Source organism: Osmerus eperlanus, chromosome 17 (assembly GCF_963692335.1).
Source record: "Osmerus eperlanus chromosome 17, fOsmEpe2.1, whole genome shotgun sequence".
Lineage (NCBI taxonomy): Eukaryota > Metazoa > Chordata > Actinopteri > Osmeriformes > Osmeridae > Osmerus > Osmerus eperlanus.
In genome coordinates, this window is record NC_085034.1 from 14,357,690 (window position 1) to 14,381,340 (window position 23,651).

Below are 23,651 nucleotides of genomic sequence, written 5' to 3' on the forward strand. Positions count from 1 at the left end.
CTTCTAAGTCCTGCCTAAAATTGTATTCCATAGTATGATGCTTCCTTAATTTGAACCTAAATCCTGTCTCTTCATGTTCACCCCTCTGCTCTCATGTCACTGTCTCTTCTCAAAGCCTCTCCTTTCATTCTGTCTCTCTGGCTGCTGTAGACTCATATATTCTGCCCACCTGGAAGCACTGAGTGTACTGTAGTCATGAGCAAAACCGAGTCTAGACTACTCTTAGTCACTGACTGCTGTGGGTAAAATAATGAATGCTTGTGTGTGTGTGTGTATTTCATGAGGACGAGTAGAGGCTATCCAAGTGAAAAAAATTGTATATTTACAAAGCATATTTACAAACAAACATACATATATTTAAGTTGTCATTAAGTATATGAATCTACAAAATCTGTACTTTAAGTACAGTTCCAATTGTGTTGAAAAAAATCTATATTATCAAAATGTATCAAAGCTGGTGTAGGCAAGTTTTGCAAAGCTAGCTATTTTAGCTTCTATTCCAAATGATTCAAACCATAATATCCCACCCCCTCCCTTTAAAGCCACTCCCACAAAACACATGAACTGACTGCAGAACTGCCGAGAGACTAGTCTAGTTTAGGGTTGGGTATCGTTTGAAAATGTTTGATACAGTGGTCCAGTAGAGGGTCTGTGATGGATTTTAGGTGTGCCAGCACCAGGCGCTCGAAAGACTTCATTACCACAGATGTCAGTGCGACGGGTCTGTAGTCATTATGTCATGTTGGCCTTGGCTTATTGGTCACAGGGATGATGGTGGAGGACTTGAGACAGGCTGGCACATGGCATGTCTCAAGGGAGGTGTTAAAGATGTAGGTGAACACCGGAGACAGCTGGTCTGCACAGTGCTTTAGGGTGGCAGGAGAGACAGCGTCCGGCCCAGCTGCTTTGCGTGGGTTCTGCCTCTTGAAAAGTGTTTTAACTTCACCCTCCTGAATGGAGAGTGTCGTCACTGAGTTGATAGGGGAGGGGGGGGGGGGGGGGGGGGGAATATATCAGGGCAGTCCAATTGTCTATCAAAACGACAGTAGAACTCGTTCAGGTCGTTAGCCAGGCGAGAGTCGTTAGTGGAGTGTGGGGCTCTGGGCTTGAAGTTGTTAATCTGCCTGAGCCCTCTCCAGACAGAAGCAGAGTTGTTTGCAGAGAATTGGTGTTTTAGTCTCCAGTGTTTCCTCTAGGATTTTTTTTTGCAGTGGGGGCAGGTCTGTCCGAACCTAAAATACAAACGTGAGCAAGGGCAGCAATCGCTATCGAATCAACAGACATGCAATTTAGCTAGCAGGGGAAGAATACAAACAACGAAAATCACCAGTTAACTTAATTTAAATTTGCAAGAACTATAGACTAATACAATAACAGGCTTAAATGAACTGACAACGTAAGTTATACAACTTACAGTTCTCGAGGACGCACATTTCTAAATCAACATAGAGGAAACACTGAGTCTCTCAGAGTACAGTCGTTTAGACTCCCTTACCGCCTTGCTAAACCTGTTCTTCGACTCCTTGAATCTGTCCCTGTCCCCACTCCTAAACACGGCCTCTTTGTCCAGCCTCAGCCTTCTGAGTTTAGCTGTAAACCAGGGTTTGTCGTTGTTGTAGCTCACCTTGGTGCGTGTTGGTATACAGCAGTCCTCGCAGAAGCTGATGTATGATGTCACAGCCTCCGTGAGCTCATCCAGACTATTGGAGGCAGTCATGAACATATCCCAGTCAGTACAGTCAAAGCGTGCCCGCAGATCCTCCATAGCCTCACTGGTCCACTGTTTCGATGTCCTCACAGCAGGCTTACAGCGCTTTAGCTTCTGCCTGTATGCAGGAATCAGGTGGACCATGGCATGGTCTGAGTGACCCACTTCTGCTCGGGGGACCGCATGGTATGCTTTGCTGATTGTAGAGTAGCAGTGATCCAAAGTGTTCCCTTCTCTGGTAGGGCATTTGATGAATTGTCTGTATTTGGGGAGTTCTTGAGTGAGATTGCCTTTGTAAAAGTCGCCTAGCACAATAACCAAGGAATCCCGATTTGCATGCTCCACACTCAATATCTGGCTGGCGAGCACACGTTGAGCCTCGTTGACACTAACCGGCGGAGGCATTTAGACGCCGACCAGAATGAATGACGCAAACTCACGTGGCGAGTAAAAAGGTTTACAGTTAAAGGTCCCATGACATGAAAACTTCACTTTAGGAGAAGTTTTCTTTCTTCCTCACAGCATTTAAAGCTACAGACACAGACACAGCGCGTCCTGAGGAAAGCTCATTGTGGGACTGCTCGTAGTGCCTGTAATTCTGCACCAAGGCTGAATTTCGGGAAAGAGACTTCAGATACAGTATTAGGGGACCACTAAGGCCTATATAAAAGCATCCAAAAACAGCATGTCATGGGATCTTTAATAAAAAATGATTCCAGATCAGGAGAACAGTGCTGCAGAATAACTGTCACATCTTCGCACCAGCCACTGTTAATGTAAAAACAAATACCACCGCCTTTCGTTTTGCCAGAAAGCAGAGTCACGATCCACTCTCAGCAGTTTAATACCGGCTAGCTGTAGCGCAGAGTCTGGGATCAGTTCACTCAGCCATGTCTCCGTAAAGCACAAAATGGAAGATGTATGAAAGTCTAAAAGTTCGTCCAGTTTGTTGCTCAGCGAACGCACGTTGGAGAGAAATATCCCCGGTAACGCTGTGCGTGCCCCGCGTCGACGAAGTCGCACCAGAGCACCGGCCCGTTTACCTCTCCTACGATGCTTCGCTGCTAAGACAAAGCCGAGGGTGGCTTTGACTATAATTCCCATTAATTCTGCCGCTGGAAGCAGAAAAGTGGGAAACAAATCCACAGGAGTTGTAGTCCTGATGTTTGCAAGTACTTCTCTTGTTAGAGAACCCCGGAAATCTTGGCAGAACACTGAATTCACAGACAAAACAAGACAAAACAGAGTGCACCTAACGACCGAGGCTGCCCTCATCGGAGCCATCTTGGATCATTATATAGTATATAGGACACAGGATAGGAGTGTAGTTATGCTAGTTTGAGACCACAATAGCAATGGAAATAAGAGTGAATGCAATTATGGAGGGCAGCTTTGTCCACATACAATTTTTCTGGGCCCACGTCTTGATTTGCAATGCAGCTAGGGGAGGTTCTAGACCATGGGGGGCCAAGCTGGGGTAAATGGATGTTGAAACTCAGTGCTCTGAGTTGGTGCATGTCAGTTTAGGAAAAGGTAGCCATTTAAACCTCTAGTTTCTTTTTTAAAAATTATTATTTGATTTGATTGGAACTGTCTTATACATTTATAGTTGGATTTTACATAAAACAGACATTTAATTCATTCAGAAAGTTCTTTAACTCAAACAGTCTGTTTTGTACACCATATATACCGTGTGTGGCAGGTTTTTGGGCTACTTTTAAACTTCATGCGGCCGCCGCAGTTCTGCCTTGGGGTGACCTGTGCTGGGAGAGAGGGAAAAAGCACAGATGGGGAAAGTGTTTGGGGAGCGCAAGCAGTAAGAGTTCTTAACCTACACACACTTCCTTTAGGAATGTCTCCTCACTTTCATAAAGTAATTGTTGCTCTTTGTCTCTGTTTGGTGGTGATAGGAAGCGGCATGATTAAATAATTTGTTGTAACGAACCAATGAGAATAGAAAATATTAATCCACCAGTCATTTTTAAATTTTAACTATGGAGGCGTCTATTGGATAAATGTGGTAAATCCTCCGTTGTACACCCAAAAATATTGGGCTAGTTTTCAGGCATTTTGGGCTGGTTTTGAGCACTCACTAGTCCGGACCTGGCAACCATGAACTCAGGTGTGAGTCAGGGTTTCCCGCAGCACTTTGCAGCTAAGGCGGTCGCCTTAGCAACACACACCTGCTGCCTTAACTACGTCGTCAAAACGTAGTTAAGGCGAGCGATATCCGCCGTGTTTCTCTGTCCTGTTTTCTCCCTTTCATTCCAAACCGTGACCAACGCAACTCTCACCCCGGTTTGACGGCAAACCCCACCCTATCACCTTAACTAACACATTTTCTGCGGGAAACCCTGGATGTAATTTCCAATCCAGAGTCAAAGCTTTAGAATAGAAGAATAGATCTCTGCATGGTGGGCCTGACCAGAGCACAGGTGCCTTACAGAACATGCTTCAAAGTTTCAAAAGGGTGGTGTTTTGACCCCATCAGGCCAAGATGTCTGAAAGTTGGTATGCATGCCTTATTGCTAATGGGGAACAAAACATTCTCAAGAACCCATAATGTCGGCAGCATGGATTTTTCTCTACAGTGACAAGTTGTGAAGAATTTCAAAAAATGACTAAAAATCATCCATTGCTTCAATTGTCTTGAAATGTTGTGTACATGTCTGAAATACATGTCTGTATCATGTCAATTTAGCAAAAGTTTGCAATAATGAGGAGGAACCCGCAATTGCTGCCCATTGCAGCTATATTTTTATTTAATATATTTTGTAAATTTTTATTGTTATCTATTTTATATCTTACAGTACTGTTTAGCTCTTCAGTTATTGTTTAGCTCCTTAGTATTAGACTTATTTTATTCATACATTCAACTAATTTTAAATTAAGATCCGTATATGTTTATTTGTATGCACCTTCCTGCCACAGTAAATTCCGTGTTTGTGAAAACTTACATGGCAATAAAAACAAATTCTGATGACAACATTTAAATTTTCACCCTGCTGGACTGGACCTTGTGTAGTGCATACATTTCAAAGAGACGTGAGAAGGTCAAATTCATAAAATTTTATTTTGTGTACATAGTGGCTAAATTCCAACTTGAAATTCCTGTTGTCATTTTGGGCTTCTTTTGAACACGGTGTTACCTAATAATTAAACATCTTTGACCCAAGTTCAGGATGCAACAGCTTCTGGTGACGTTTTTTAGGTTTGGTTAACAAGTATTTCCAGCCTGATCTTGAGAGTTGAGCGCGAAACCTTTCAGCGACTTGTGTGTAATAATAAAATTACAATAATATAGGCTAACTTACAGGTTTTGCTGTCAGTGCATTTGATAAATAATGCTTGCGTCCATGCGCTTAAAAGTATGATTAAAATAAAATTATATTCCTCCGCCGGATTTTTTCATAAGAAATTTAACTCATACGTTTTTAGATCGGTTTATTTTACATTTTATAAATAACTTTTATGTCCATAAATAACGTTTGTCAATTTTCTTGGATATAACAAAAGAACCATATGTAGAGCACATTGGACGGATTTTAACGAAATCACCCAATTTATTTTGGTGATGTTTCGTAAAAATCTGTATAAAAAACTATTGGAGACCTAATTCGTTAAAATACAACGCCATATTTCAGAATTTTCTACAGGAAAAGCCAAACATTAACGTGGGAGACAATGTTCAACCCTAGGCATCAGTATAGTGACGCCAAAGGGGTCTGCTGAAGCGTCAATATTTGACGAGTTGGGATGAGACTGGGTTGCACAAGTCTCACAAGCCCAAATAGCTTCATGCTGATTTGTCAGTCAAGTCGCCTAGGTAACTAACCCGACAACGCTGTGAGTGATTGACAGGTTAGGAAAGCGTTTGTATCGAAATTCAGCACCGTTTTTTTCAGAATAAATTGATAGTCCGTAGGACCGACATGTTTCGGTCGGTATTAAATGGCACCGAATTTCGATACCCAACCCTAGTCTAGTTAGTCCACCAGAGAGAGAGCTTTTGAGAGAGCAGCATAGTTTTTTTTCACGAATTACCCCCGCATTCACATGTAAGACAGATGATTTGTCGTGTTTTTTTACAGTCCTGCGACACTCACTGATGTCAGTTTGATTTCATATTCCCATCAAACCTTTAGATGTAAGGGTTGCTATCAAGATGTGAAGTTTATTTTGGCAAATATGACAAAAAGTGCTGAACAATATTGCGTCTCCTTTGCATCCATGTCCATTTCAGAATCTGTATTGCTCATGACAAATGTTCATCTGTATGATAAGAATTAGCTTCAACATCACATGGTAGCTGAGCAGAAAACTTGTCTCTCTCTCTCTCACTCTTTTTTATCTTTCTCTCCCCCCCTCCTTCACTCTGCCACTTAACCCCCCCCCCCCTCTTTTTCTATTCCCTCTAATGTAGTAAGAATCTCTGATTAGGCTTGTCTCATTCCTAAAATGGCAGTGCAGAACAGGGTGATGAGTAAAAAACAAAATACAAAAAGTCTGAAAGCTCCCAGACTACATTCCATTCCAGTTAGTGGACACTCTAGGAACTTGTCATGTGAAGCCATCTTGGACTTGATTATCCTAATTTGGGTAGGCCAGATCCACAAGACCAAATGACAAATTGCATTGCACAATGTTTTGTCACCCTGCTTTTACCACAGCCATGAATATGCTAATCAGCATACAACCTTAAGCCCTATGCGTTTTGTTTGCTTTCCAGGTATCGGGGGGAACCTAGTGGCCATCCAGTCCAGCAGGATTTCCACTCACCTCCACTTCCACAGTGCCCCTGGGGAGGTCCCTGAAGAGGCCAAGGGCTGCTACTATCCCTGCCGCACCTTCTGTGGTACAGGTAGGGCACCAGCCATACCCATCGTCATTTTAGATGTCCTAATAACGACACACAATGTCCTTAGTACAGAATCTCATTGGATAGGGTCATTTGGGGGTTTGTGTCAGAGCAGCAAGTGTGTGGTTGGACAGCGTTTAGCCTCGCTTGTTGCTGTTGTCAGCTTCTGTGCTGTCTTCTGCCCAAGTTTACAATCCGCTTTCCTCAGGTGCCAACCATCGTTCAGCTCAGGTGCTGCTCCTGTTGGTGGTCCCGGGTCATCTGATCTTTCTTTACACCATCCACCTGATGAAGAGTGGACACACCACCCTGACCCCGATCTTCATGACCGTCTACCTGGCTGCTGCCCTCTTACAGGTGTGTGTGTGTGTACGTGCGTGGACTTGTTTAACTCTTCTTGTAGGTAGGGCTGGGGCGATAAAACAATGTATACATTTTTTAGGGCTTTCAAGCGATTAAAATATTTAATCGCGATAAATCAAATTTTACCCCAATAAAAGATTTATTTGTGAAATAACATTAAAAGGGTGTACTTAACTTCAAATAACTGGAGGATAACAAGAGGAAATTGTGAGGGAGTTTTATTCACTCACACATAGGCTGTACAATATTGAACATAAACATTGTTATATATTTAGGAAATGTAATCTGAAATGTAACATTGTCGAGTGTTGTCTGCCGTATATTACCGGAGCGAACGCTGCTGCTGTACCCTGTTGCTGCTGCTGCTAGCTGTGTGCTTTGCTTGCATGTGATATTTCAGGCTGGAAGTACTCCGGTGATAACTAAACTCAGCCTGACAATCAGTACACACAGCCTTGGTTTTGTCAACCGGGCCGTCTGGCAATACAAGCGGACGAAAATAGTTTTCTCCGCAGGGTGTCCGGGCTCTCCCTTAGAGATAGGGTGAAAAGCTCGGTCATCCGGGAGGGGCTCAGAGTAGAACCGCTGCTCCTCCGCGTCGAAAGAGGCCAGTTGAGGTGGCTCGGGCATCTGATAAGGATGCCTCCTGTATGCCTCCCTGTGTTCTGGGCACGTCCCACTGGGAAGAGGCCCCGGGGAAGACCCAGGACACGCTGGAGGGACTATGTCTCTCGGCTGGCCTGGGAATGCCTCGGGGTCCCCCAGGAAGAGCTGGTGGAAGTGGCCGGGGAGAGGGAAGTCTGGGCCTCCCTGCTTAGGTTGCTGCCCCCGCGACCCGACCCCCGGAAAAGCGGCAGATGATGGATGGGTGGATGGATGGATGGGCTGTCTGGCAACTTTTTGAAATGGAACTTCCCATCTAAAAGCGCTCCATCATCGTCGAAGTCATGTGACAGGTGATTCCCAGGGTCAAAAAGAAACCTGCGTTAACGGCACTTTTTTTTATTGTGTTAAAGTGAGATTGCGTTCACGCGTTATTATCGCGTTAACTTCGACAGCCCTAAAAAATTTCCATGATAACGATGATACGTTTAATGAGATGTATTTTTGATAATTTTTTCAGCGGTTTTCCTCAACCTGTAAAAACTGAGGACAAACAACTGATCCTCCTACAACTAGCTAAGTCTTACTACCAGATCACACACAGCTAGCTGATTAACTCCTATGTTCCTTAACACACACACAGCTTGATAGCTAACTAATATGTTCACAAAGACTCAATTGTTGTTTTCTACATATAACATTTAGTAGACACTCTTATCCAGAGCGACTTACAGTAAGTATAGGGACGTTCCCCCCGAGGCAAGTAGGGTGACGTGCCTTGCCCAAGGACACAACGTCATTTTGCAAGGCAAGAATCGAACCGGCAACCGTCTGATTAATAGCCCAATTATCTAACCGCTCAGCCATCTGACATCTAAACTTTAAAACTGGAGATGCCAGAAGAGAAGTCGAGCTTCTGGTGTTGACAGGATTACAGTAGGCGTCGCGTAAACACAGAAGCGGCTACGAATATTTTGAATTTATAAATTGAATATTTTACAAACTGCAGCAGAACTATCCATAAAACAATAGCAAAGAAATTTTGAATGAGACGCATATTTTGACACCTTTCTTCTCTACGTAGGCTACTGCAAAATCTGGGGGGAGGTGTAGCGGTGGCTATAATAGTCATATTTAAATGTGAGATAATAGACACACTAATAATATGTGAGTTAACAGTAGTGTGCCTTGCTGGTAGCAAGTATACTAATTAATCTTTTGGTTTCTTTAGAGTTCTGTCCTAAGGAGAATACTTTTAAAACAGTAGAATTTAGCATTATTATAAGTATTATTAAAGGTCCCATGACACAAATGTCACTTTAGGAGGTTATTTAACATTAATATGAGTTCCCCTAGCCTGCCTTTTGGTCCCCCAGTGGCTAGAAATGTTGATAGGTGTGAACCAAGCCCTGGGTATTCTTCTCCGCCTTTGAGAAAATGAAAGCTCCATTTGAGAAAATGAAAGCTCCGAAAGGATGTAGGCTAAAACAAACGTATGACAAAAATGTACGCCAAACACGCAGAAGGCATGCTTGAAAGTTGACACAACTGCTTTTGAAACGTTATATTTAAGGGTACATGACTTAAGACAAAATCTGCCAATTCACTTCTTGATTAGGAGGTGGGATGGGATCGTACATTGTACAGACAAACACAGCCTACATATGAAACCTTACAGCTAGTATCCCCGCGCTATAAGTAGGCTAGGGAAAAAACTGAAAACAAATCACATCACGCATAATGCTCCCACAACTCAACTGAAAGCTTAGAAAACAAGAACAAATTAGTATTTTGTGATCCAAACATTATTTCAAACATTATTATTATATTGAGTGGGTTCTTCAACACTAACTTTTGTAATATGCAAGAAAATAAATTCAGTAAGGAGGGTTTGGTTAAGGTTAGGGGTTAGGGAAAACAACAAGGGACTGAATTGTTCCCACAAGAATAGCAATACAAACTTGCCCTCTCTGTGTCTAAAAATGTAAAGCATTCGGACTGAACTTGAACCTCTAAGGTTAGGACATTCAAGCACTTGTGGGTACATATCCTATACATTCCTACAGCTTTGTGGTTTATCACTGAAGACTGAAGGAGTCTTGACTGCTGTTTGTTGAACTGTTTTCATGGCAATTAGGTGGACTTATTACACGTTGGCAAAGGCTCCAGAAGTAAATGGCTGATTTCACAGCTTCTTGTGCCTTGGCAGTTGGGAACATGTGGTATTTGGTTGGTATGAGAGGGAGAGAATGAGCATTTGGTTACTCTATGTTTGGAGATGACCTCTTTCAAGTTCAGTAACATGACCCATCTGCAGTATTGCCAAAGCAGGGTCAAGGCAGCGTCACAGAGCCAAAGTGAGTGAAACCTAAGTTGATGGACAACTTTAATTTAGGCTACTGTCCTATATCTTTGTGGGTCATTGAAGAGTAGAAGCAACTCAAAGACACACACACACTCAGGTAAGGAGAACAATTGTAGTAAACTTTAACAAACTTACTATTTTAGCCACCTCGTACATTCATTTAAAGGTGTTATCGTTTCACCTGGTTTGGTTTCAAAGCCCACCTTTGTGTGTTCATAATGTTTCCGTATTTGAAGACTACCATTCCATTCTGCTTCCTCTCACTGCTTCCTAGGTCCACATTTTGGTCTGTCTCAGTATGTCTTCCAGAAGTCTGCTGTCTGAAGAGCAGTTCAAGTGTTCTATCTGTCTGGATGTCTTCACTGAATCTGTCTCTATTACATGTGGACACAACTTCTGCAAGGCCTGTATCGCTATGTACTGTCAATGCGATAATATGTGTCAGTGTCCATTTTGCATGGAGCAATTCTATGGAGAACCTGATTTTAAAAAGCTGGACAAACAGGAGTTTGAATTCCTTGCCAAACCCGGAGAAGGGTCCATTGAACATAAACTCACAAGCAAGAACCAAACAAAATGGATGAACCCTTTGGTGAAACTGACCGATAAGAAAGAAAAACTGATGAACCCTGTTGACAAGATGGTCAGCCCTGGGAATACACAGGTTGTACAGAAGATGTGTAAGAAGCATCACAGACCCTTAGAGATGTTCTGTAAGAGAGACCAGACATGTGTTTGTGTCATGTGCATAAAAACAGACCATGAAGCCCATTATACAATTCCACTTCAGGAGGAATATAAAGAGACAAAGGTTCAACTGGGAATAGAAAATGGAGGTGTGCAGCACATGATCCAGGAGAGACTTGAGAAGGTTCAGGAGATTCAACTCTCAATAGAGATCAGCAAGAGCGATGCAGAGAGAGAGATATCAGACAGCATTCAGGCCTTCACTGCTCTGGTGCACTCCATTGAGAAAAGCCAGGCTGAGCTCATTGAGGTGATTGAGGAGAAGCAGAAAGCAGCAGAGAAACGGGCTGAAGGGTTCATTAAAGATCTGGAGCAGGAGATCACTGAGCTGAAAAGGAGAAGCACTGAGCTGGAGCAGCTCTCACACACTGAGGACCACCTCCACCTGCTCCAGAGCTTCCCATCCCTGAGCACCCCTCCACACACCAAGGACTGGTCTGAGATCAGTGTCCACAGTGATCTGAGTATTGGGACAGCAAGGAGAGCAGTGTGTCAGATTGAGGATACATTGGTAGATGTTTTGAAGAAGTTGTGTGAAGCTGAACTGAGGAGGACCCGTCAGTATGCTGTTGATGTAACTCTGGACCCAGACACAGCCCATCCAAGACTCCGTCTGTCTGACGATGGGAAAAGAGTCAAGCATGGATATGTCAGGAAGGATCTCCCTGACAACCCAGAGAGGTTTGATCCTGTTGTCTTAGTCCTGGGAAAGCAGGGCTTGTCCTCAGGTAGGTTCTACTATGAGGTGCAGGTTGAGGGGAAGACTGAGTGGGATCTGGGAGTGGCCAGAGAGTCCATCAACAGGAAGGGGGAGGTAACAGTAAGCCCTGAGAAAGGACACTGGACAATATGGCTAAGAAATGGAAGTGAGTACATGGCTCTCACAGACACCCCTGTCCTCCTCTCCCTGAAACAGAAGCCCCAGAAGGTGGGAGTGTTTGTGGATTATGAGGATGGTCAGGTCTCCTTTTATGATGTGGAGGCAACGTTTCACATCTACTCTTACACTGGCTGCACCTTCACTGAGAAGCTGTACCCGTATCTGAGTCCTTGTCTTAATGACGAAGGTACCAACTCAGCTCCTTTGATCATCACCCCTGTACAAAAGAGTTAGTCACAACATCTTCTATACAGTACAATGTTCTTGTCTCCTAACGAGACCTGGCACATTTTGTCTGCTTGTGTTAATTGTGAGCTTTTGTCACCATGTAAACAAAGTTGTGTTAGTACATAGTTGGGGACTGAGCTGAAGTCAGTAAACTGTGAACAACTAGGTTGTTTACTCTTGATTTTTGTTTATCTTATACGTGAAATAGTAGACCTGTGCTTTTTCTTGAAGAAACTAACCCAGATTCCACATAGTGGTTAATGGCTCTGTGCAATACAATGCAAAGTATGTTACTTAAAGCAATGTTTGAGTGCCACCCAAGAAATCTTGCTTAAAGCTTCAGGTTAGCAATTATTTGGAAATCCATGTCAAAGTTTTTACCGTTGTTTGCTAACTGGCATTTTTGTCTGTGTTTTTAACCAGAAACCAGACCTAAAGATTAGGATGCTGCTAACATGATGTCATCATCTTAACATTCTTATTTAGATTTGTTGTGTGTCAATGGTGTATACCCCAGTATATGTGAGATCGAAATTGAAAACTGATGGATTAAACTAGTGCACAAGACCCATCTGTTTGTAGCTCTTTATCTGTGTGCATGTGTGCATGCTGGTATGCACACAGCAGCCTTTAACCCTTGTGTTATCTTCGGGTCATTCTGACCCATCAGTCATTGTGACCCACCGTTGTATTGCGACAACTTTACCGCATACAAAAACAAAGTGAAGCATTTTCTTTTAACCGGTGGGCTGTCTCGGACCCCCCACATTGCGAAGGTTAAAAGAAAATTATTGTGAGAATGCTGTTCAGCATTCTCACTATTGTTTTTCAACTTCTTAGTTCTTCCGCCGTTTTTTGGCCTTTAACTCGTTCTGCATACTTTAACCGATTCCTACAACTTTTGTATCAAAACGTTCAGCTCCTTCAGGAGATGATGGCTATGACTTTTGGTATTTCTCACTTTTATACTTTTTAAGACATTAAGGTTTTTGTGCAAATTATTCTCCCATTAAAAGTAATGGTAAATCAGCAAGCAGACTCTGCTTGCTGCTCTTTTTCTGATATTCAACTAATTTGTCAAACAAATTCCTCTAACGTTCATATAGTTTAACTTACAGAAACAAGTTATACCTTAAAATGTAGGAAAAATTGTCCTCTTTCAGCCAATGTAACTACTAAAGAGCTCACATTTACAGATTTTCAGCTATGAGCCTTGAAGCGAGAGCAGCCTTTCAAATTCTCTCACTAACTTCAATGGAGAGGTGAGTAAAATCAGTCAGAGAGAGCAAGAAGGAACAAGATTTTGAAACTGCCGATAGAGTCGTATTTCTGACCGCACAGACATATAAAGGACATCTCTGGTTTCGGCAGAGTCTTGGGTCTCGGAAAATATCCTTATATTTTGGATTGGACGTATAGTTTTGCGTCTAGGTCAACTTGTTTGAGGTGTGGATGCTAGGTAAATGTTCGTTTTTCTCTCTGCCTAGCTCGTTAGCTATCACAGCTGCGCCATCACCGTGGCAACCAAACAAACAAGCACCAGGAAAGCAAAAGGAACACGTTTTTGAAACTGCAGGTAGAGTCGTATTTCTGACTGCACAGACATATAAAGAATATCTCTGGTTTCGGCAGAGTCTTGGGTCTCGGAAAATATCCTTATATTTTGGATTGGACGTACAGTTTTGCGTCTAGGTTATCTTGTTTGAGGTGTGGATTCTAGCTACATTTCTCTTATTCTCTGCCCTCAGCGCGTTAGCAATCATAGCTGCACCATCACCGTAACGACAGACACGCACCACTCAGTCTCTCACACAGGTGATTGGTACGTTTACTTGACCATGAGAAACACGATTACTAGCAATTGTCGGTTTATGCCAATAATACGATTACTCCGTTTACATGTGTAATTAGTTATGCGATTACTCAATAAACGCGTCTACATGATTCTTTTTTATTAATCGTTGTATGCTCCACGGACAAAACTTGCACCATCATCCTTCTGCAACAAAGTGTCGCCGTGTCTTCCTGTATCGGCTCTACTGCTGTATGTTTCATTCCATCAACACATTGAATCCTACTAAGAAAGCCGAGTAAACGCACTCAATGGTAGGCTACATCTGCTACTGCTATTACTATCCCAACTATAATTTCAGCTGTTAAAACGATAATATTCTTGTTCCGACTAGCTAGCCTACTTCTTCTGTTTAACAGTTCAGCTTTCAGCTTCTCCCGCATTGTAGGCTATTTTAGCTCTTAGCTTTGTTAAGATGATGCAGATGATGCAGTTCAGCTTCCACACTGCCTCTTTTGTGTCACTCACACATTTTTGAAATTCATTTCAGCTTGCGGGTATTTTCTCATTTCTCACTTTTATACTTTTTAAAATATTAAGGTTTTTGTGCAAATTATTCTCCCTTTAAAAGTAATGGTAAATCCTTTCAAATCATTGTTGGAATGCTGCTCCAGCCCCTTTCAAAAATACCTTTCGGTTGCTTTGAAGCTTCAGCTTATAACTTTCTACTAAATTTTCACTATTTTCAGCTTTTTTAGCATGGTCAGCTATCCCCATTCAGGTTTTCAGCATTCTCACTGCTGTTTCGCAGGAACAGCCGTTTCTAGTTTTTATTTGTTTTTGTATTGGGTAAAATTGGGTAAACACAACGATGGTTCGTTATGAACCTTTGGGTCATGTGACCCGAAGACAGCACAAGGGTTAAGTGAGTCCAGAGTGCCTGTTCAGACTGTCTCTTGTGAGGAGTAGAAAAGGTCCTACCGTGCTGTTTACAGAGGGTGGGATCTCTCTGTAGCCCAGCCCTTGCCTTCTCTCAGGTATGCAGGAACACACACACAATCTCATGTACCCATGCACTCAAAAGCCCGTGTATCTGTAGAGATGTTCTACGGGCAGGAATTGTGGTAGTGTGTGTTGGGTTTTATATCCAATTCAAAAACTTTTGTCAGGACATTGACGACCAATAAAGACTTTGTTGTCCTGAGCTCAAGGAACTCTGTACTGAATGTGTCTCCAGTTTGCGCTTAGTATCTTAGAACCCTGAAGTCCAAGGAGATACTTGGTCCTTTCAGCTGTGACACAATCAACGGTCCTCACGGTCAGGCGATCCTTTTGCAACCCTTCTCAGGCGGAAAGGGACGTCTGACTCAATCCTCCTGTTGCCCTCTGAGCTGATTATCAGTAGAATGCATGTGTTTCTGGTATAGCTGTCAATGTCACCCCCTCTCTCTCTCTCTGAGCTAAGGCTAACCGAAGTGGGGTCAGAAAAAGCCTGTTATTTAATTGGACAATGATGCAGCAAACTTGAAGTATCTTTCTGTAGTACACCACCTGCTTTGTCATTTACATTCTGTCTTGTCTCTAGTATCTCTCTCTCTGTGTACAGTATTGTAAACAGAGATTGGGGGGGGGGCCATGTCTTTCTGCTCAAGCAGAAAGACATGGTCAGGGAGAGAAAGAGATTCGTTAGGCATTGAAGAAAGAGTAGGAGAGGAGGACAGCATGCAACATGCTGCTGTTAGAGAGCCAGCTGAACATTTACATTTATGTATTTAGCAGATGCTTTTATCCAAAGCGACTTCCAAGAGAGAGCTTTACAAAAGTGCATAGGTCACTGATCATAACAACGAGATTATCAAACATTGCGAGCAGCCAAAACATGAAGCATACATTGTGAAAAACCAAATAAGTGCCAAAGGGAAGAACCATAAGAGCATGCAGTTAAACAAGTTACAATTAAACAACATGAAACTCAAAAAGTGCAAGAGTGTACCTGTAGAAAAACAATCAACAGTGAAATATTTCACAGCGAGTACAAGAATTTAAAACCGTTCCAACTAAACAACAAGAGCAACAAGTCTCTCAATAAGAGTTATTGTGATCCTGGAGGAAACTAACATCAGGTCCAGCCAAGCATTCCTAAGTGCCGTTGTACTCCCGGAACAAGTGCGTCTTGAGCCTTTTCTTGAAGGTGGGGAGACAGTCAGTGTCCCTGATGGAGGTGGGGAGTTGATTCCACCATTTGGGGGCCAGACAGGAGAAGAGCTTGTGTTGGGACCGGGCGCTCTTGAGCGGTGGGACCACCAGACGGTTGACAGATTCTTGAATCTGATACGGGATGTGATGGGAAGCCAGTGGAGGGAGATGAGGAGCGGGGTAACATGGGAGCATCTGGGTAGATTGAAGACCAGACGGGCCGCTGCGTTCTGAAGCAACAGGTGAGGTGGACAGATGTAGAAACAGGCAGGTAAGAAGAAAGCGGGTCTCAGGACAAGGGAACTCATTTCTATTCTTCAGTTTCTGGCAGATAGGACTTGAATGGGGTGTGAATTTTGTATAGGGTGTTAAATGTGTGGATTTTGGGTTGTACTTTTGTATTTTGTGAAGGTGTGAATCATTTTTGATTAATATTTTGACGCAGGGCATACATACGACGTGATAGCTGATATGTTGTAAACCAATCACAACATCAGGATGAGTATACGCACTTTGAAGTCAAGTTTGAGAGAAGCAGGATTGTACAGAAGGAAAAACTATTCACAACTGGATGAGGTGAGACGTGCCATCCTTACAGAGCTGCGTGGACCAGAACAACTATTCGGCTATCAGACTATGTGGCAATTACTTCAGCAAAAGTACTCATGTTTTCAAAATATGCGCTTTTCTGTGTTTTCACCTCTCCTTCCTGTTAAAAGACAGTCCGTCTGTCTAATCAGGAGGGTCCGTTCTCTGCTAGATAGGGGGGTCAGATGGCTGAGCGGTTAGGGAATCAGGCTATTAATCAGAAGGTTGCCGGTTTGATTCCTGACTGTGCTAAATGATGTGACTTTGAGCAAGGCACTTCACCTTATTTGCCTCGGGGGGAATGTCCCTGTACTTACTGTAAGTCGCTCTGGATAAGAGCGTCTGCTAAATTACTAAATGTAAATGCAATGTAAATGTAGATAGGCCCTACCTTTTCCGGTAGAAGTTAATGCCGTTGTGTTTTATGATTTGTTGAAGTGTTTTCATATTTGCTGTTGTGTTTTCCTATTTGCCGTTGTGTTTTATGATTTGCTGTTGCGTTTTTCTATTTGCTGTTGTGATTTGCACATCAGGGCCACCGTAGTTTAACACACGTGCAGTGTTTAAGAATAACTTCTATCCCATGCTCTTTCTGTGTAAGTCAGGATCATCAGTTAAGACGGTTCCTCTGTTGAGTTTTCTGTTCTGTGTGTGTTCCTCAGGTGTTCCTGTTGCTCTGCATAGCAGACTGGATGGTGTACTCAATGTGGCGCAGTGGGAAAGACCCAGACAGCTTCTCCATCCCCTACCTTACCGCCCTGGGAGACCTGCTGGGCACTGCTCTCCTGGCCCTCAGCTTCCACTTCTTATGGGTCATCGGCGATCAGGATAGCGACGTGGGGGACTGAACCCTCTTCCCCAACGCCTGATGAAGAGGGGTGAAGGGTCACGCCTGTGCCTATACCACCCCCCCCCCCCCTCTCTGACTCCAGCCCAACCTCTCTTTTCCTCTTTTCCCTTCCCTTTTGTGTGGCTGGGAGGAGGCGGTACGCCATGTGGCTTGGAACATTCCTTTGCTCCTATTGAACAGAGCGAGCAGTGCTTATCAAGGGGCTTTTGAAAGACAATGAGGTGCTACAGATGGGGGGGAATTTACTTGTTTTTCTCCAACTGGCTTTTGTACAGACACCGGTAACACTGTTGGAAAGACATCCTCTTACTCATGAGATTTTGTTTCATCCATATGTATGTATATTTAGCACCATCATTCGTGTTTCTACTCAGAAGTTAATTGATAGGCAGGGGAAGGGGCAACAGAGGGTGACAAAATAGACAAAAGTCAAAAGTAACATTCATTGTTTCTCTGTCTGCACCTAGTTTTGCATGATACAGTATAATCGCACATTCTCGATTTAAAATCATGGAGGAAAGCAATTTAAAAGAAAGTATACGATGGATGTTTTAACCTCTGTCTCTTCTGTCTCGCTGATTGGGTCCAGTCAAACACAGTAGAAAGATGGACCCACCATCATGTCATTTTGACAATGTACGTTTACATGCTGTTTACTTGTATTTAGGTGTAGTGACGCTCTCTGACATGATTCCAATGAAATGTGCCTCTTGAGATTCACAGGTCGACAAGGGGTTTATTCCATCTCGGGATTTCTTTGTTTTTTCTTCTCAAAACATTATCTTCAAATAAACAAAATATTGCTTTAGTTTTTATATTCCTAATTTGTTAAGTAAAAGATGGCCAAAAAAAATCTTCATTTGACTTGACATTCCACTTGAGAAAACGTTTCCAACTGTCCTTCCCTAGTCTTCTTCGGGAATTATCATCACTATTGCACAGTGCCCGTGATGCAGTCGGTGATTAAGATGTCAGTGAAATACACAAATACAGATTCCTTGAACTATTGATAGTGCATAGCGCCCGCAATAATATTGGTGGCGCGCACACACAGATTTCTGGAATTATAGATATAGTGCAGTGCCCGGGATGCAGCTGGTGACAGTTCTTCTCAGTGGTTTTGGTACCTATATTTCTCAGATCACAATTGGAACTAGAGAGGGTACAATTTCTGGGGAAATTGTAGGGTGTGCTTGCTTGCAAATTAATTTTTACAACTGATATTTCTGTATATTTTATATAAAAATGCCTACTTATTATTTATGAAGATGCTATAGATTTAAAAGCATAGCCTACATTTGTTGCTTCTCATGTACAATTCAAAATACAAAAAGTGAAGTGTAGCATTTCCCTGTACTTACTGTAAGTCGCTCTGGATACGGGCGTCTGCTAAATGACTAAATGTTATGTAGAATGAACCTAACCTATATGACTTAAACGTCACCTTAAGTTTTTCCCTTCTACAGTAGTGATATTTTCAAGCATTTAGCCCACTCGTATTACATTCATTCATTAAGAACCACATTTGAAAATATAGCTGCAAGCAGCAATGTGGTGGCCAAGCAGGTCAGATAAACCAGAAGAAACTTTCGACATCTAGTCACTGCGGTGTACCTGGCTTCCTTTGCAGTGGCTTGTAGTCTCGGTAAACAGAGAATCAGAGACATGACAAGCTTGTCAGCTTTGGCTGGATTTGAACCTCTGACGTTGATGTTGCCAGGACACCAATTTATCCTAGTGAGCTATTCTCAGTGCTGGAAATCAGATTTCAGTGACTGCGTAAAAATATAGGAATTTTTCCTGTGGCAAGCAGTTGTCAGATTTGTCCCAAGTTTAAACAGCTGAAATTCAGTTCTATTTTGACATGTCAAGGTGATTGTGGTCTGAAAATAATCTGTGCCAAATTAGGTGAATATTTGGTATTCAGAGATGGGAAGTAACTAAGTACAAATACTTTGTTACTGTATTATCTTTCTCAGATAATTTTACTTTACTATTTATTTTTGTGCTGACTTTTTACTTTTACTCCTTACATTTTAACACGAATATCGGTACTTTTTACTCCTTACATTTTACTAAATTGGCTCGTTACTTAAGTTTCAAATAATTACAGTGGAGTTAGGCTACCGTTATTATTTTTGCGTCATAAATATCCAATTCAATCTAATTGGATGGGAACGTTGCACTTGACACACCACTACAAAATGATTCGACAGATTCGGCAGCATTCACTCCAACAAATCATTGCAGCTTGATAGCGGTAGCTAATAGCATAGTAGTATGGACGGCGAAATGATTGAAAATGAAGAAAACGGAGATGATCCCAGAGATTCGGCAGACAAGCAGCAAGACATTCCCCTTCATCATCCTTGGCCTTATCTGAAAGAGATGTTTGATATAGTAGGCATTAAGAATGACTCCTGGCGAATGTGCTGCAAATTGTGCCAACCGAAACATCACAAACTGCTAGCTTTCAAGAACACCGTGCTGCAACCGGTGCTGACATCTACAGATTTGAGGGCATACATCACTTGCCATTTTTATTTAGCTGGATGTCTATTGTCTATTTGCATGTCAATAAAGATTTTTTTAATACAATGCACATTGAATTTGTAATTTCTCCAACTTTTATAGCACTTCAATTGTAAAAATTGTGAAACTGACATTACATTTATTATTATTAGCACTATGTTCAAAGATTTACTAGCTGTCAGTTCATTTCTTATACACTACGGTTGTTAGTTGTAACTCTTAAAGTATGGGGAACTTCTTAATTAATATCTGTTTAGTAATTCATATTTTATCCTTTTATTTTCTTTCCAGAAGCCATATTTGAGCACACACACATACATGTAATTTCCTTTAAATGTTAAGGAGAAGATTAAAAAGAGAAACTGGATCTGTGAATTCTCACAGAATCACAATTGAATTAATATCTTGCTACTCAGTCAGAATCTTATTAACCTGGAGGCCCAGTCTCTGTCACAATAATCATATATGTGATGTTTTAGGCCTATTGGCAGACATCCATTTAAAATGTAGGCAATGGCATATAACAAGACTTTTTTTCCATGTCCACTGAAGTTTCTCAGCTTGCACTATAGTAACATTTGTGTGGTCCAGGTAGCTTTGCATAAAAAATGGTTGTCATTTGCGAGGCTACTTTTACTTCTATACTTTAAGTACATTTCCAAGCCTGTACTTTGTTACTTTTACTTGAGTAAATAAGTTAAATCGGTACTTCAACTTTTAGTATTATTTAACACAAGTATCTGTACTTCTACTTGAGTATGAGAAGTGAGTACTTTTGCCATCTCTGTTGGTATTCGACAAAAACGTTTTATTCATTCATTCAAAATGGCGGCCACATCAATTCAGCTGGTATCACAATTTAATGTGTCAGACACGGGATCGCCCCCTAGAGGTTAGATGACACAGCCTTTTTTTGGACCTCTTTGAAACAGGGTCCCGAGCACCTGTACCAAGTTTGTTGTCAATTCAGCAAATATTTCCTGAGATATGATCTTCATCGCCGACTTTGATCAGCTTTACCGGAATGTGAAAAGGTTTGTGAGGCTTGATCTGAAGATAAATGGTGCCAATTTTTGCTTATTGCAGCGCCACCTAGAGGTGAAATGGCATGACCTATTTTGGTCCTCTTTAGAACAGAGTCCCTAGTCCTTATACCAAATTTGTTGTCAATGCAGTAAAGAGGTGCTGAGATATGACCTCACTTCTTTTATGGTGGCTTGGTTGACGACTTTGATTGGCTGTTCCAGTCAAAAGGTTTAGATAATCAAAAAACATGTGATGTCTTTTGTGAGGCTTGGACAAACCTTATAGGAGAGGTAGCGAAAAAACGTTAAATTCAAAATGGCGGCCACATCAATTTGATTGGCTGTAACTAACAAACGGTTGCGAAAATCAAAGCTCCAGCGGATAACTTTTGTGAGGCTTGGTCTGAAGATCATCTGTGGCAATTTTGAAGAAAAAACGCTTTTCCTTAACATTCAAAATGGCGGAGAATCTATATAACTGGGTATGACGTCCTAGAATCTAGGTTAGAAATGTTCAAGACGGAGGAGAAATCATGTGTGCCTGCTAGGGATGGAGATTTTAACTGATTTCACTATTCGAATAGTATCCGAAATTATTTTCGAATATCCGGATAATCTATTTTTATTAATGCGGTTCCGTTATGCAATTAGCCTGACATGACGCAAAGCATACAGTAAACACATGAACCACCAAACATTCTGGCAATAATTGGGACTGTTAAGCTATTAGATTAAATAAGGATTGAATAAAGAATACATTGGACGGAATTAAACACATTGGGTAGGCTATCCTCGATAAAAACGAAAGACACACATGGAGAAATATTGCATATTAACTTGTATATTAACTTGGAACCGTAATCCTAGGATACAGTGCTCCACCACACAATGTAAACATAAATAGCCGATTATGCTAGCTCTACATGGCTACTGGTAAAAAAAAAAAAAAAGCCACAACTACATTAGCCATACGCATTTTTATTCAGGAAAATGAGCATATAAAACAGGGGAGAGGCGAATACGGAGTCGATATACGAGCAGGCCGGCGTAGAAACGATTCTGCAGGAACTGAGGTTGCGGCGAGGTACCTACTGCTTAGCCAGGAAACTAAGCTTCTTGTAGCGCCAAATGAAATGAAAGGAGACTCGCAGCAGAACGCAGGGTCACGTAGCATACCTTTTTTGATGGTTTTCATCATTTCTAACATCACAACTATTAGAATTAACACCACGACGCAACGGTTTTTCATAATTAAACTATGCTCATAAGTATTCGAAAAAAGTATTCGAATACTAACTTACTTTAGGATATCCGGATATTCGATTAACCACGCCCATCCCTAGTGCCTGCACACCCAGTCCTGTTCAGACACTTAATTTAAGATGACATCAAAATAATAATTCATAGTGCAGGGTTGCCAATGTTGTAGTTGTCCCTGGTGAGTTTTTTATACTTAAATAATAAGATCATGCTACATCTAACCAGCGGATCATTTCTTGCAAGTGTGTCACAGTGGTATTTTTACAGACCGTATTAACACCGTAGGCTTGAATAATAACCGAAGGCGTGAAGCTAGAGAGGATGCAATGGAACATTTCCTACATAAGCTAGATCTACTAGATCTTCAAATTGAAAACGGAGACCATCTTTTGATTAAAGACAAATTCCTTAACCTCGGTTGTCAATATCGCCAATAAAAAGTAAATACTCTTCAGTTACGAAGCATTTGTTTGTAGCTAGGTAATGAATGAGTTATTAGACCGTATGTGACCTGGTTTCGCCGTTCTATTAGCAGCCATGATGACAGTAGCGTCACTAGAATGGCCATAACTAACAAAAGATCAAATATCGAATCTGTCCGCTGTTCTACATTGCCCACATAATTACGTATATTTCATTCTGCCGAAACCATAGATATCCTTTATATGTCTGTGCGGTCAGAAATACAACTCCTTTGGCAGTTTCAAAAACGTTCATGGTGCGTGTCTGTTTGGTTGCCACGGTGATGGCGCAGCTGTGATAGCTAACGAGCTAGGCAGAGAGAAAAACGAACATTTACCTAGCATCCACACCTCAAACAAGTTGACCTAGACGCAAAACTACACGTCCAATCAATAAAATGAGGCTATTTTCCGAGACCCAAGACTCTGCCGAAACTAGAGATGTCCTTTATATGTCTGTGCGGTCAGAAATATGTCTCTACCGGCAGTTTCGAAATCGTCTTCCTTCTTGCTTTCTGTGACGAATTTTACTCACCTCTCCATTGAAGTTAGTGAGAGAATTTGAAAGGCTGCTCTCGCTTCAAGGCTCATAGTTGAACATCTGTAAATGTGAGCTCTTTAGTAGTTACATTGGCTGAAAGAGGACAATGTTTCCTACATGTTAAGGTATAACTTGTTTCTGTAAGTTAAACTATATGAACGTTAGAGGAATTTGTTTGACAAATTAGTTGAATATCAGAAAAAGATCATTCATAAAAATCAAGAAGGAGCAAACATTTTAATGTATTTCAAACTGTCATAATTCAAAATTGGCTGAACATTTGAAAAAGCTGAATCATTTGGGAATAGCTGAATGTCTTGTGAACATTTTAAAGGTTGAATGGTGTCTCTAGCTGAAAGTAAGCTGAAGTAGTTACGTTTGAAAGAGGAGGAAGCTTTTTAATGATTTGAAAGGATTTACCATTACTTTTAATGGGAGAATAATTTGCACAAAAACCTTAATGTCTAAAAAAGTACAAAAGTGAGAAATACCAAAAGTCATAGCCATCATCTCCTGAAGGAGCTGAACGTTTTGATACAAAAGTTGTAGGAATCGGTTAAAGTATGCAGAACGAGTTAAAGGCCAAAAAACGGCGGAAGAACTAAGAAGTTGATATAATAATAACTAGAAACGGCTGTTCCTGCGAAACAGCAG

The 23,651-nt window shown here is 41.7% G+C and overlaps 2 protein-coding genes across 4 annotated transcripts in view; both read left to right on the top strand.

The window, feature by feature from the left end:
- The window catches only part of slc41a2b (solute carrier family 41 member 2b), a 50,720-nt gene extending 32,683 nt beyond the window's left edge, over positions 1–18,037 (top strand). For all 3 annotated transcript variants that reach the window (XM_062482864.1, XM_062482865.1, XM_062482867.1), the window contains exons 9-11: positions 6,438–6,569; positions 6,775–6,923; positions 16,991–18,037. In XM_062482864.1, the coding sequence (XP_062338848.1) occupies positions 6,438–6,569; positions 6,775–6,923; positions 16,991–17,176 (467 nt within the window). In that variant the 3' untranslated portion in view covers positions 17,177–18,037. The remainder of the gene's footprint in view (positions 1–6,437; positions 6,570–6,774; positions 6,924–16,990) is intronic.
- LOC134037536 (E3 ubiquitin-protein ligase TRIM39-like) lies at positions 9,455–12,319 on the top strand. The gene is made up of 2 exons (XM_062482873.1): positions 9,455–9,994; positions 10,172–12,319. Exon 2 carries the CDS (start codon positions 10,196–10,198, stop codon positions 11,756–11,758), a length of 1,563 nt encoding a protein of 520 aa, XP_062338857.1. The 5' UTR covers positions 9,455–9,994; positions 10,172–10,195; the 3' UTR covers positions 11,759–12,319.
- Positions 18,038–23,651: the final 5,614 nt, after the last annotated feature.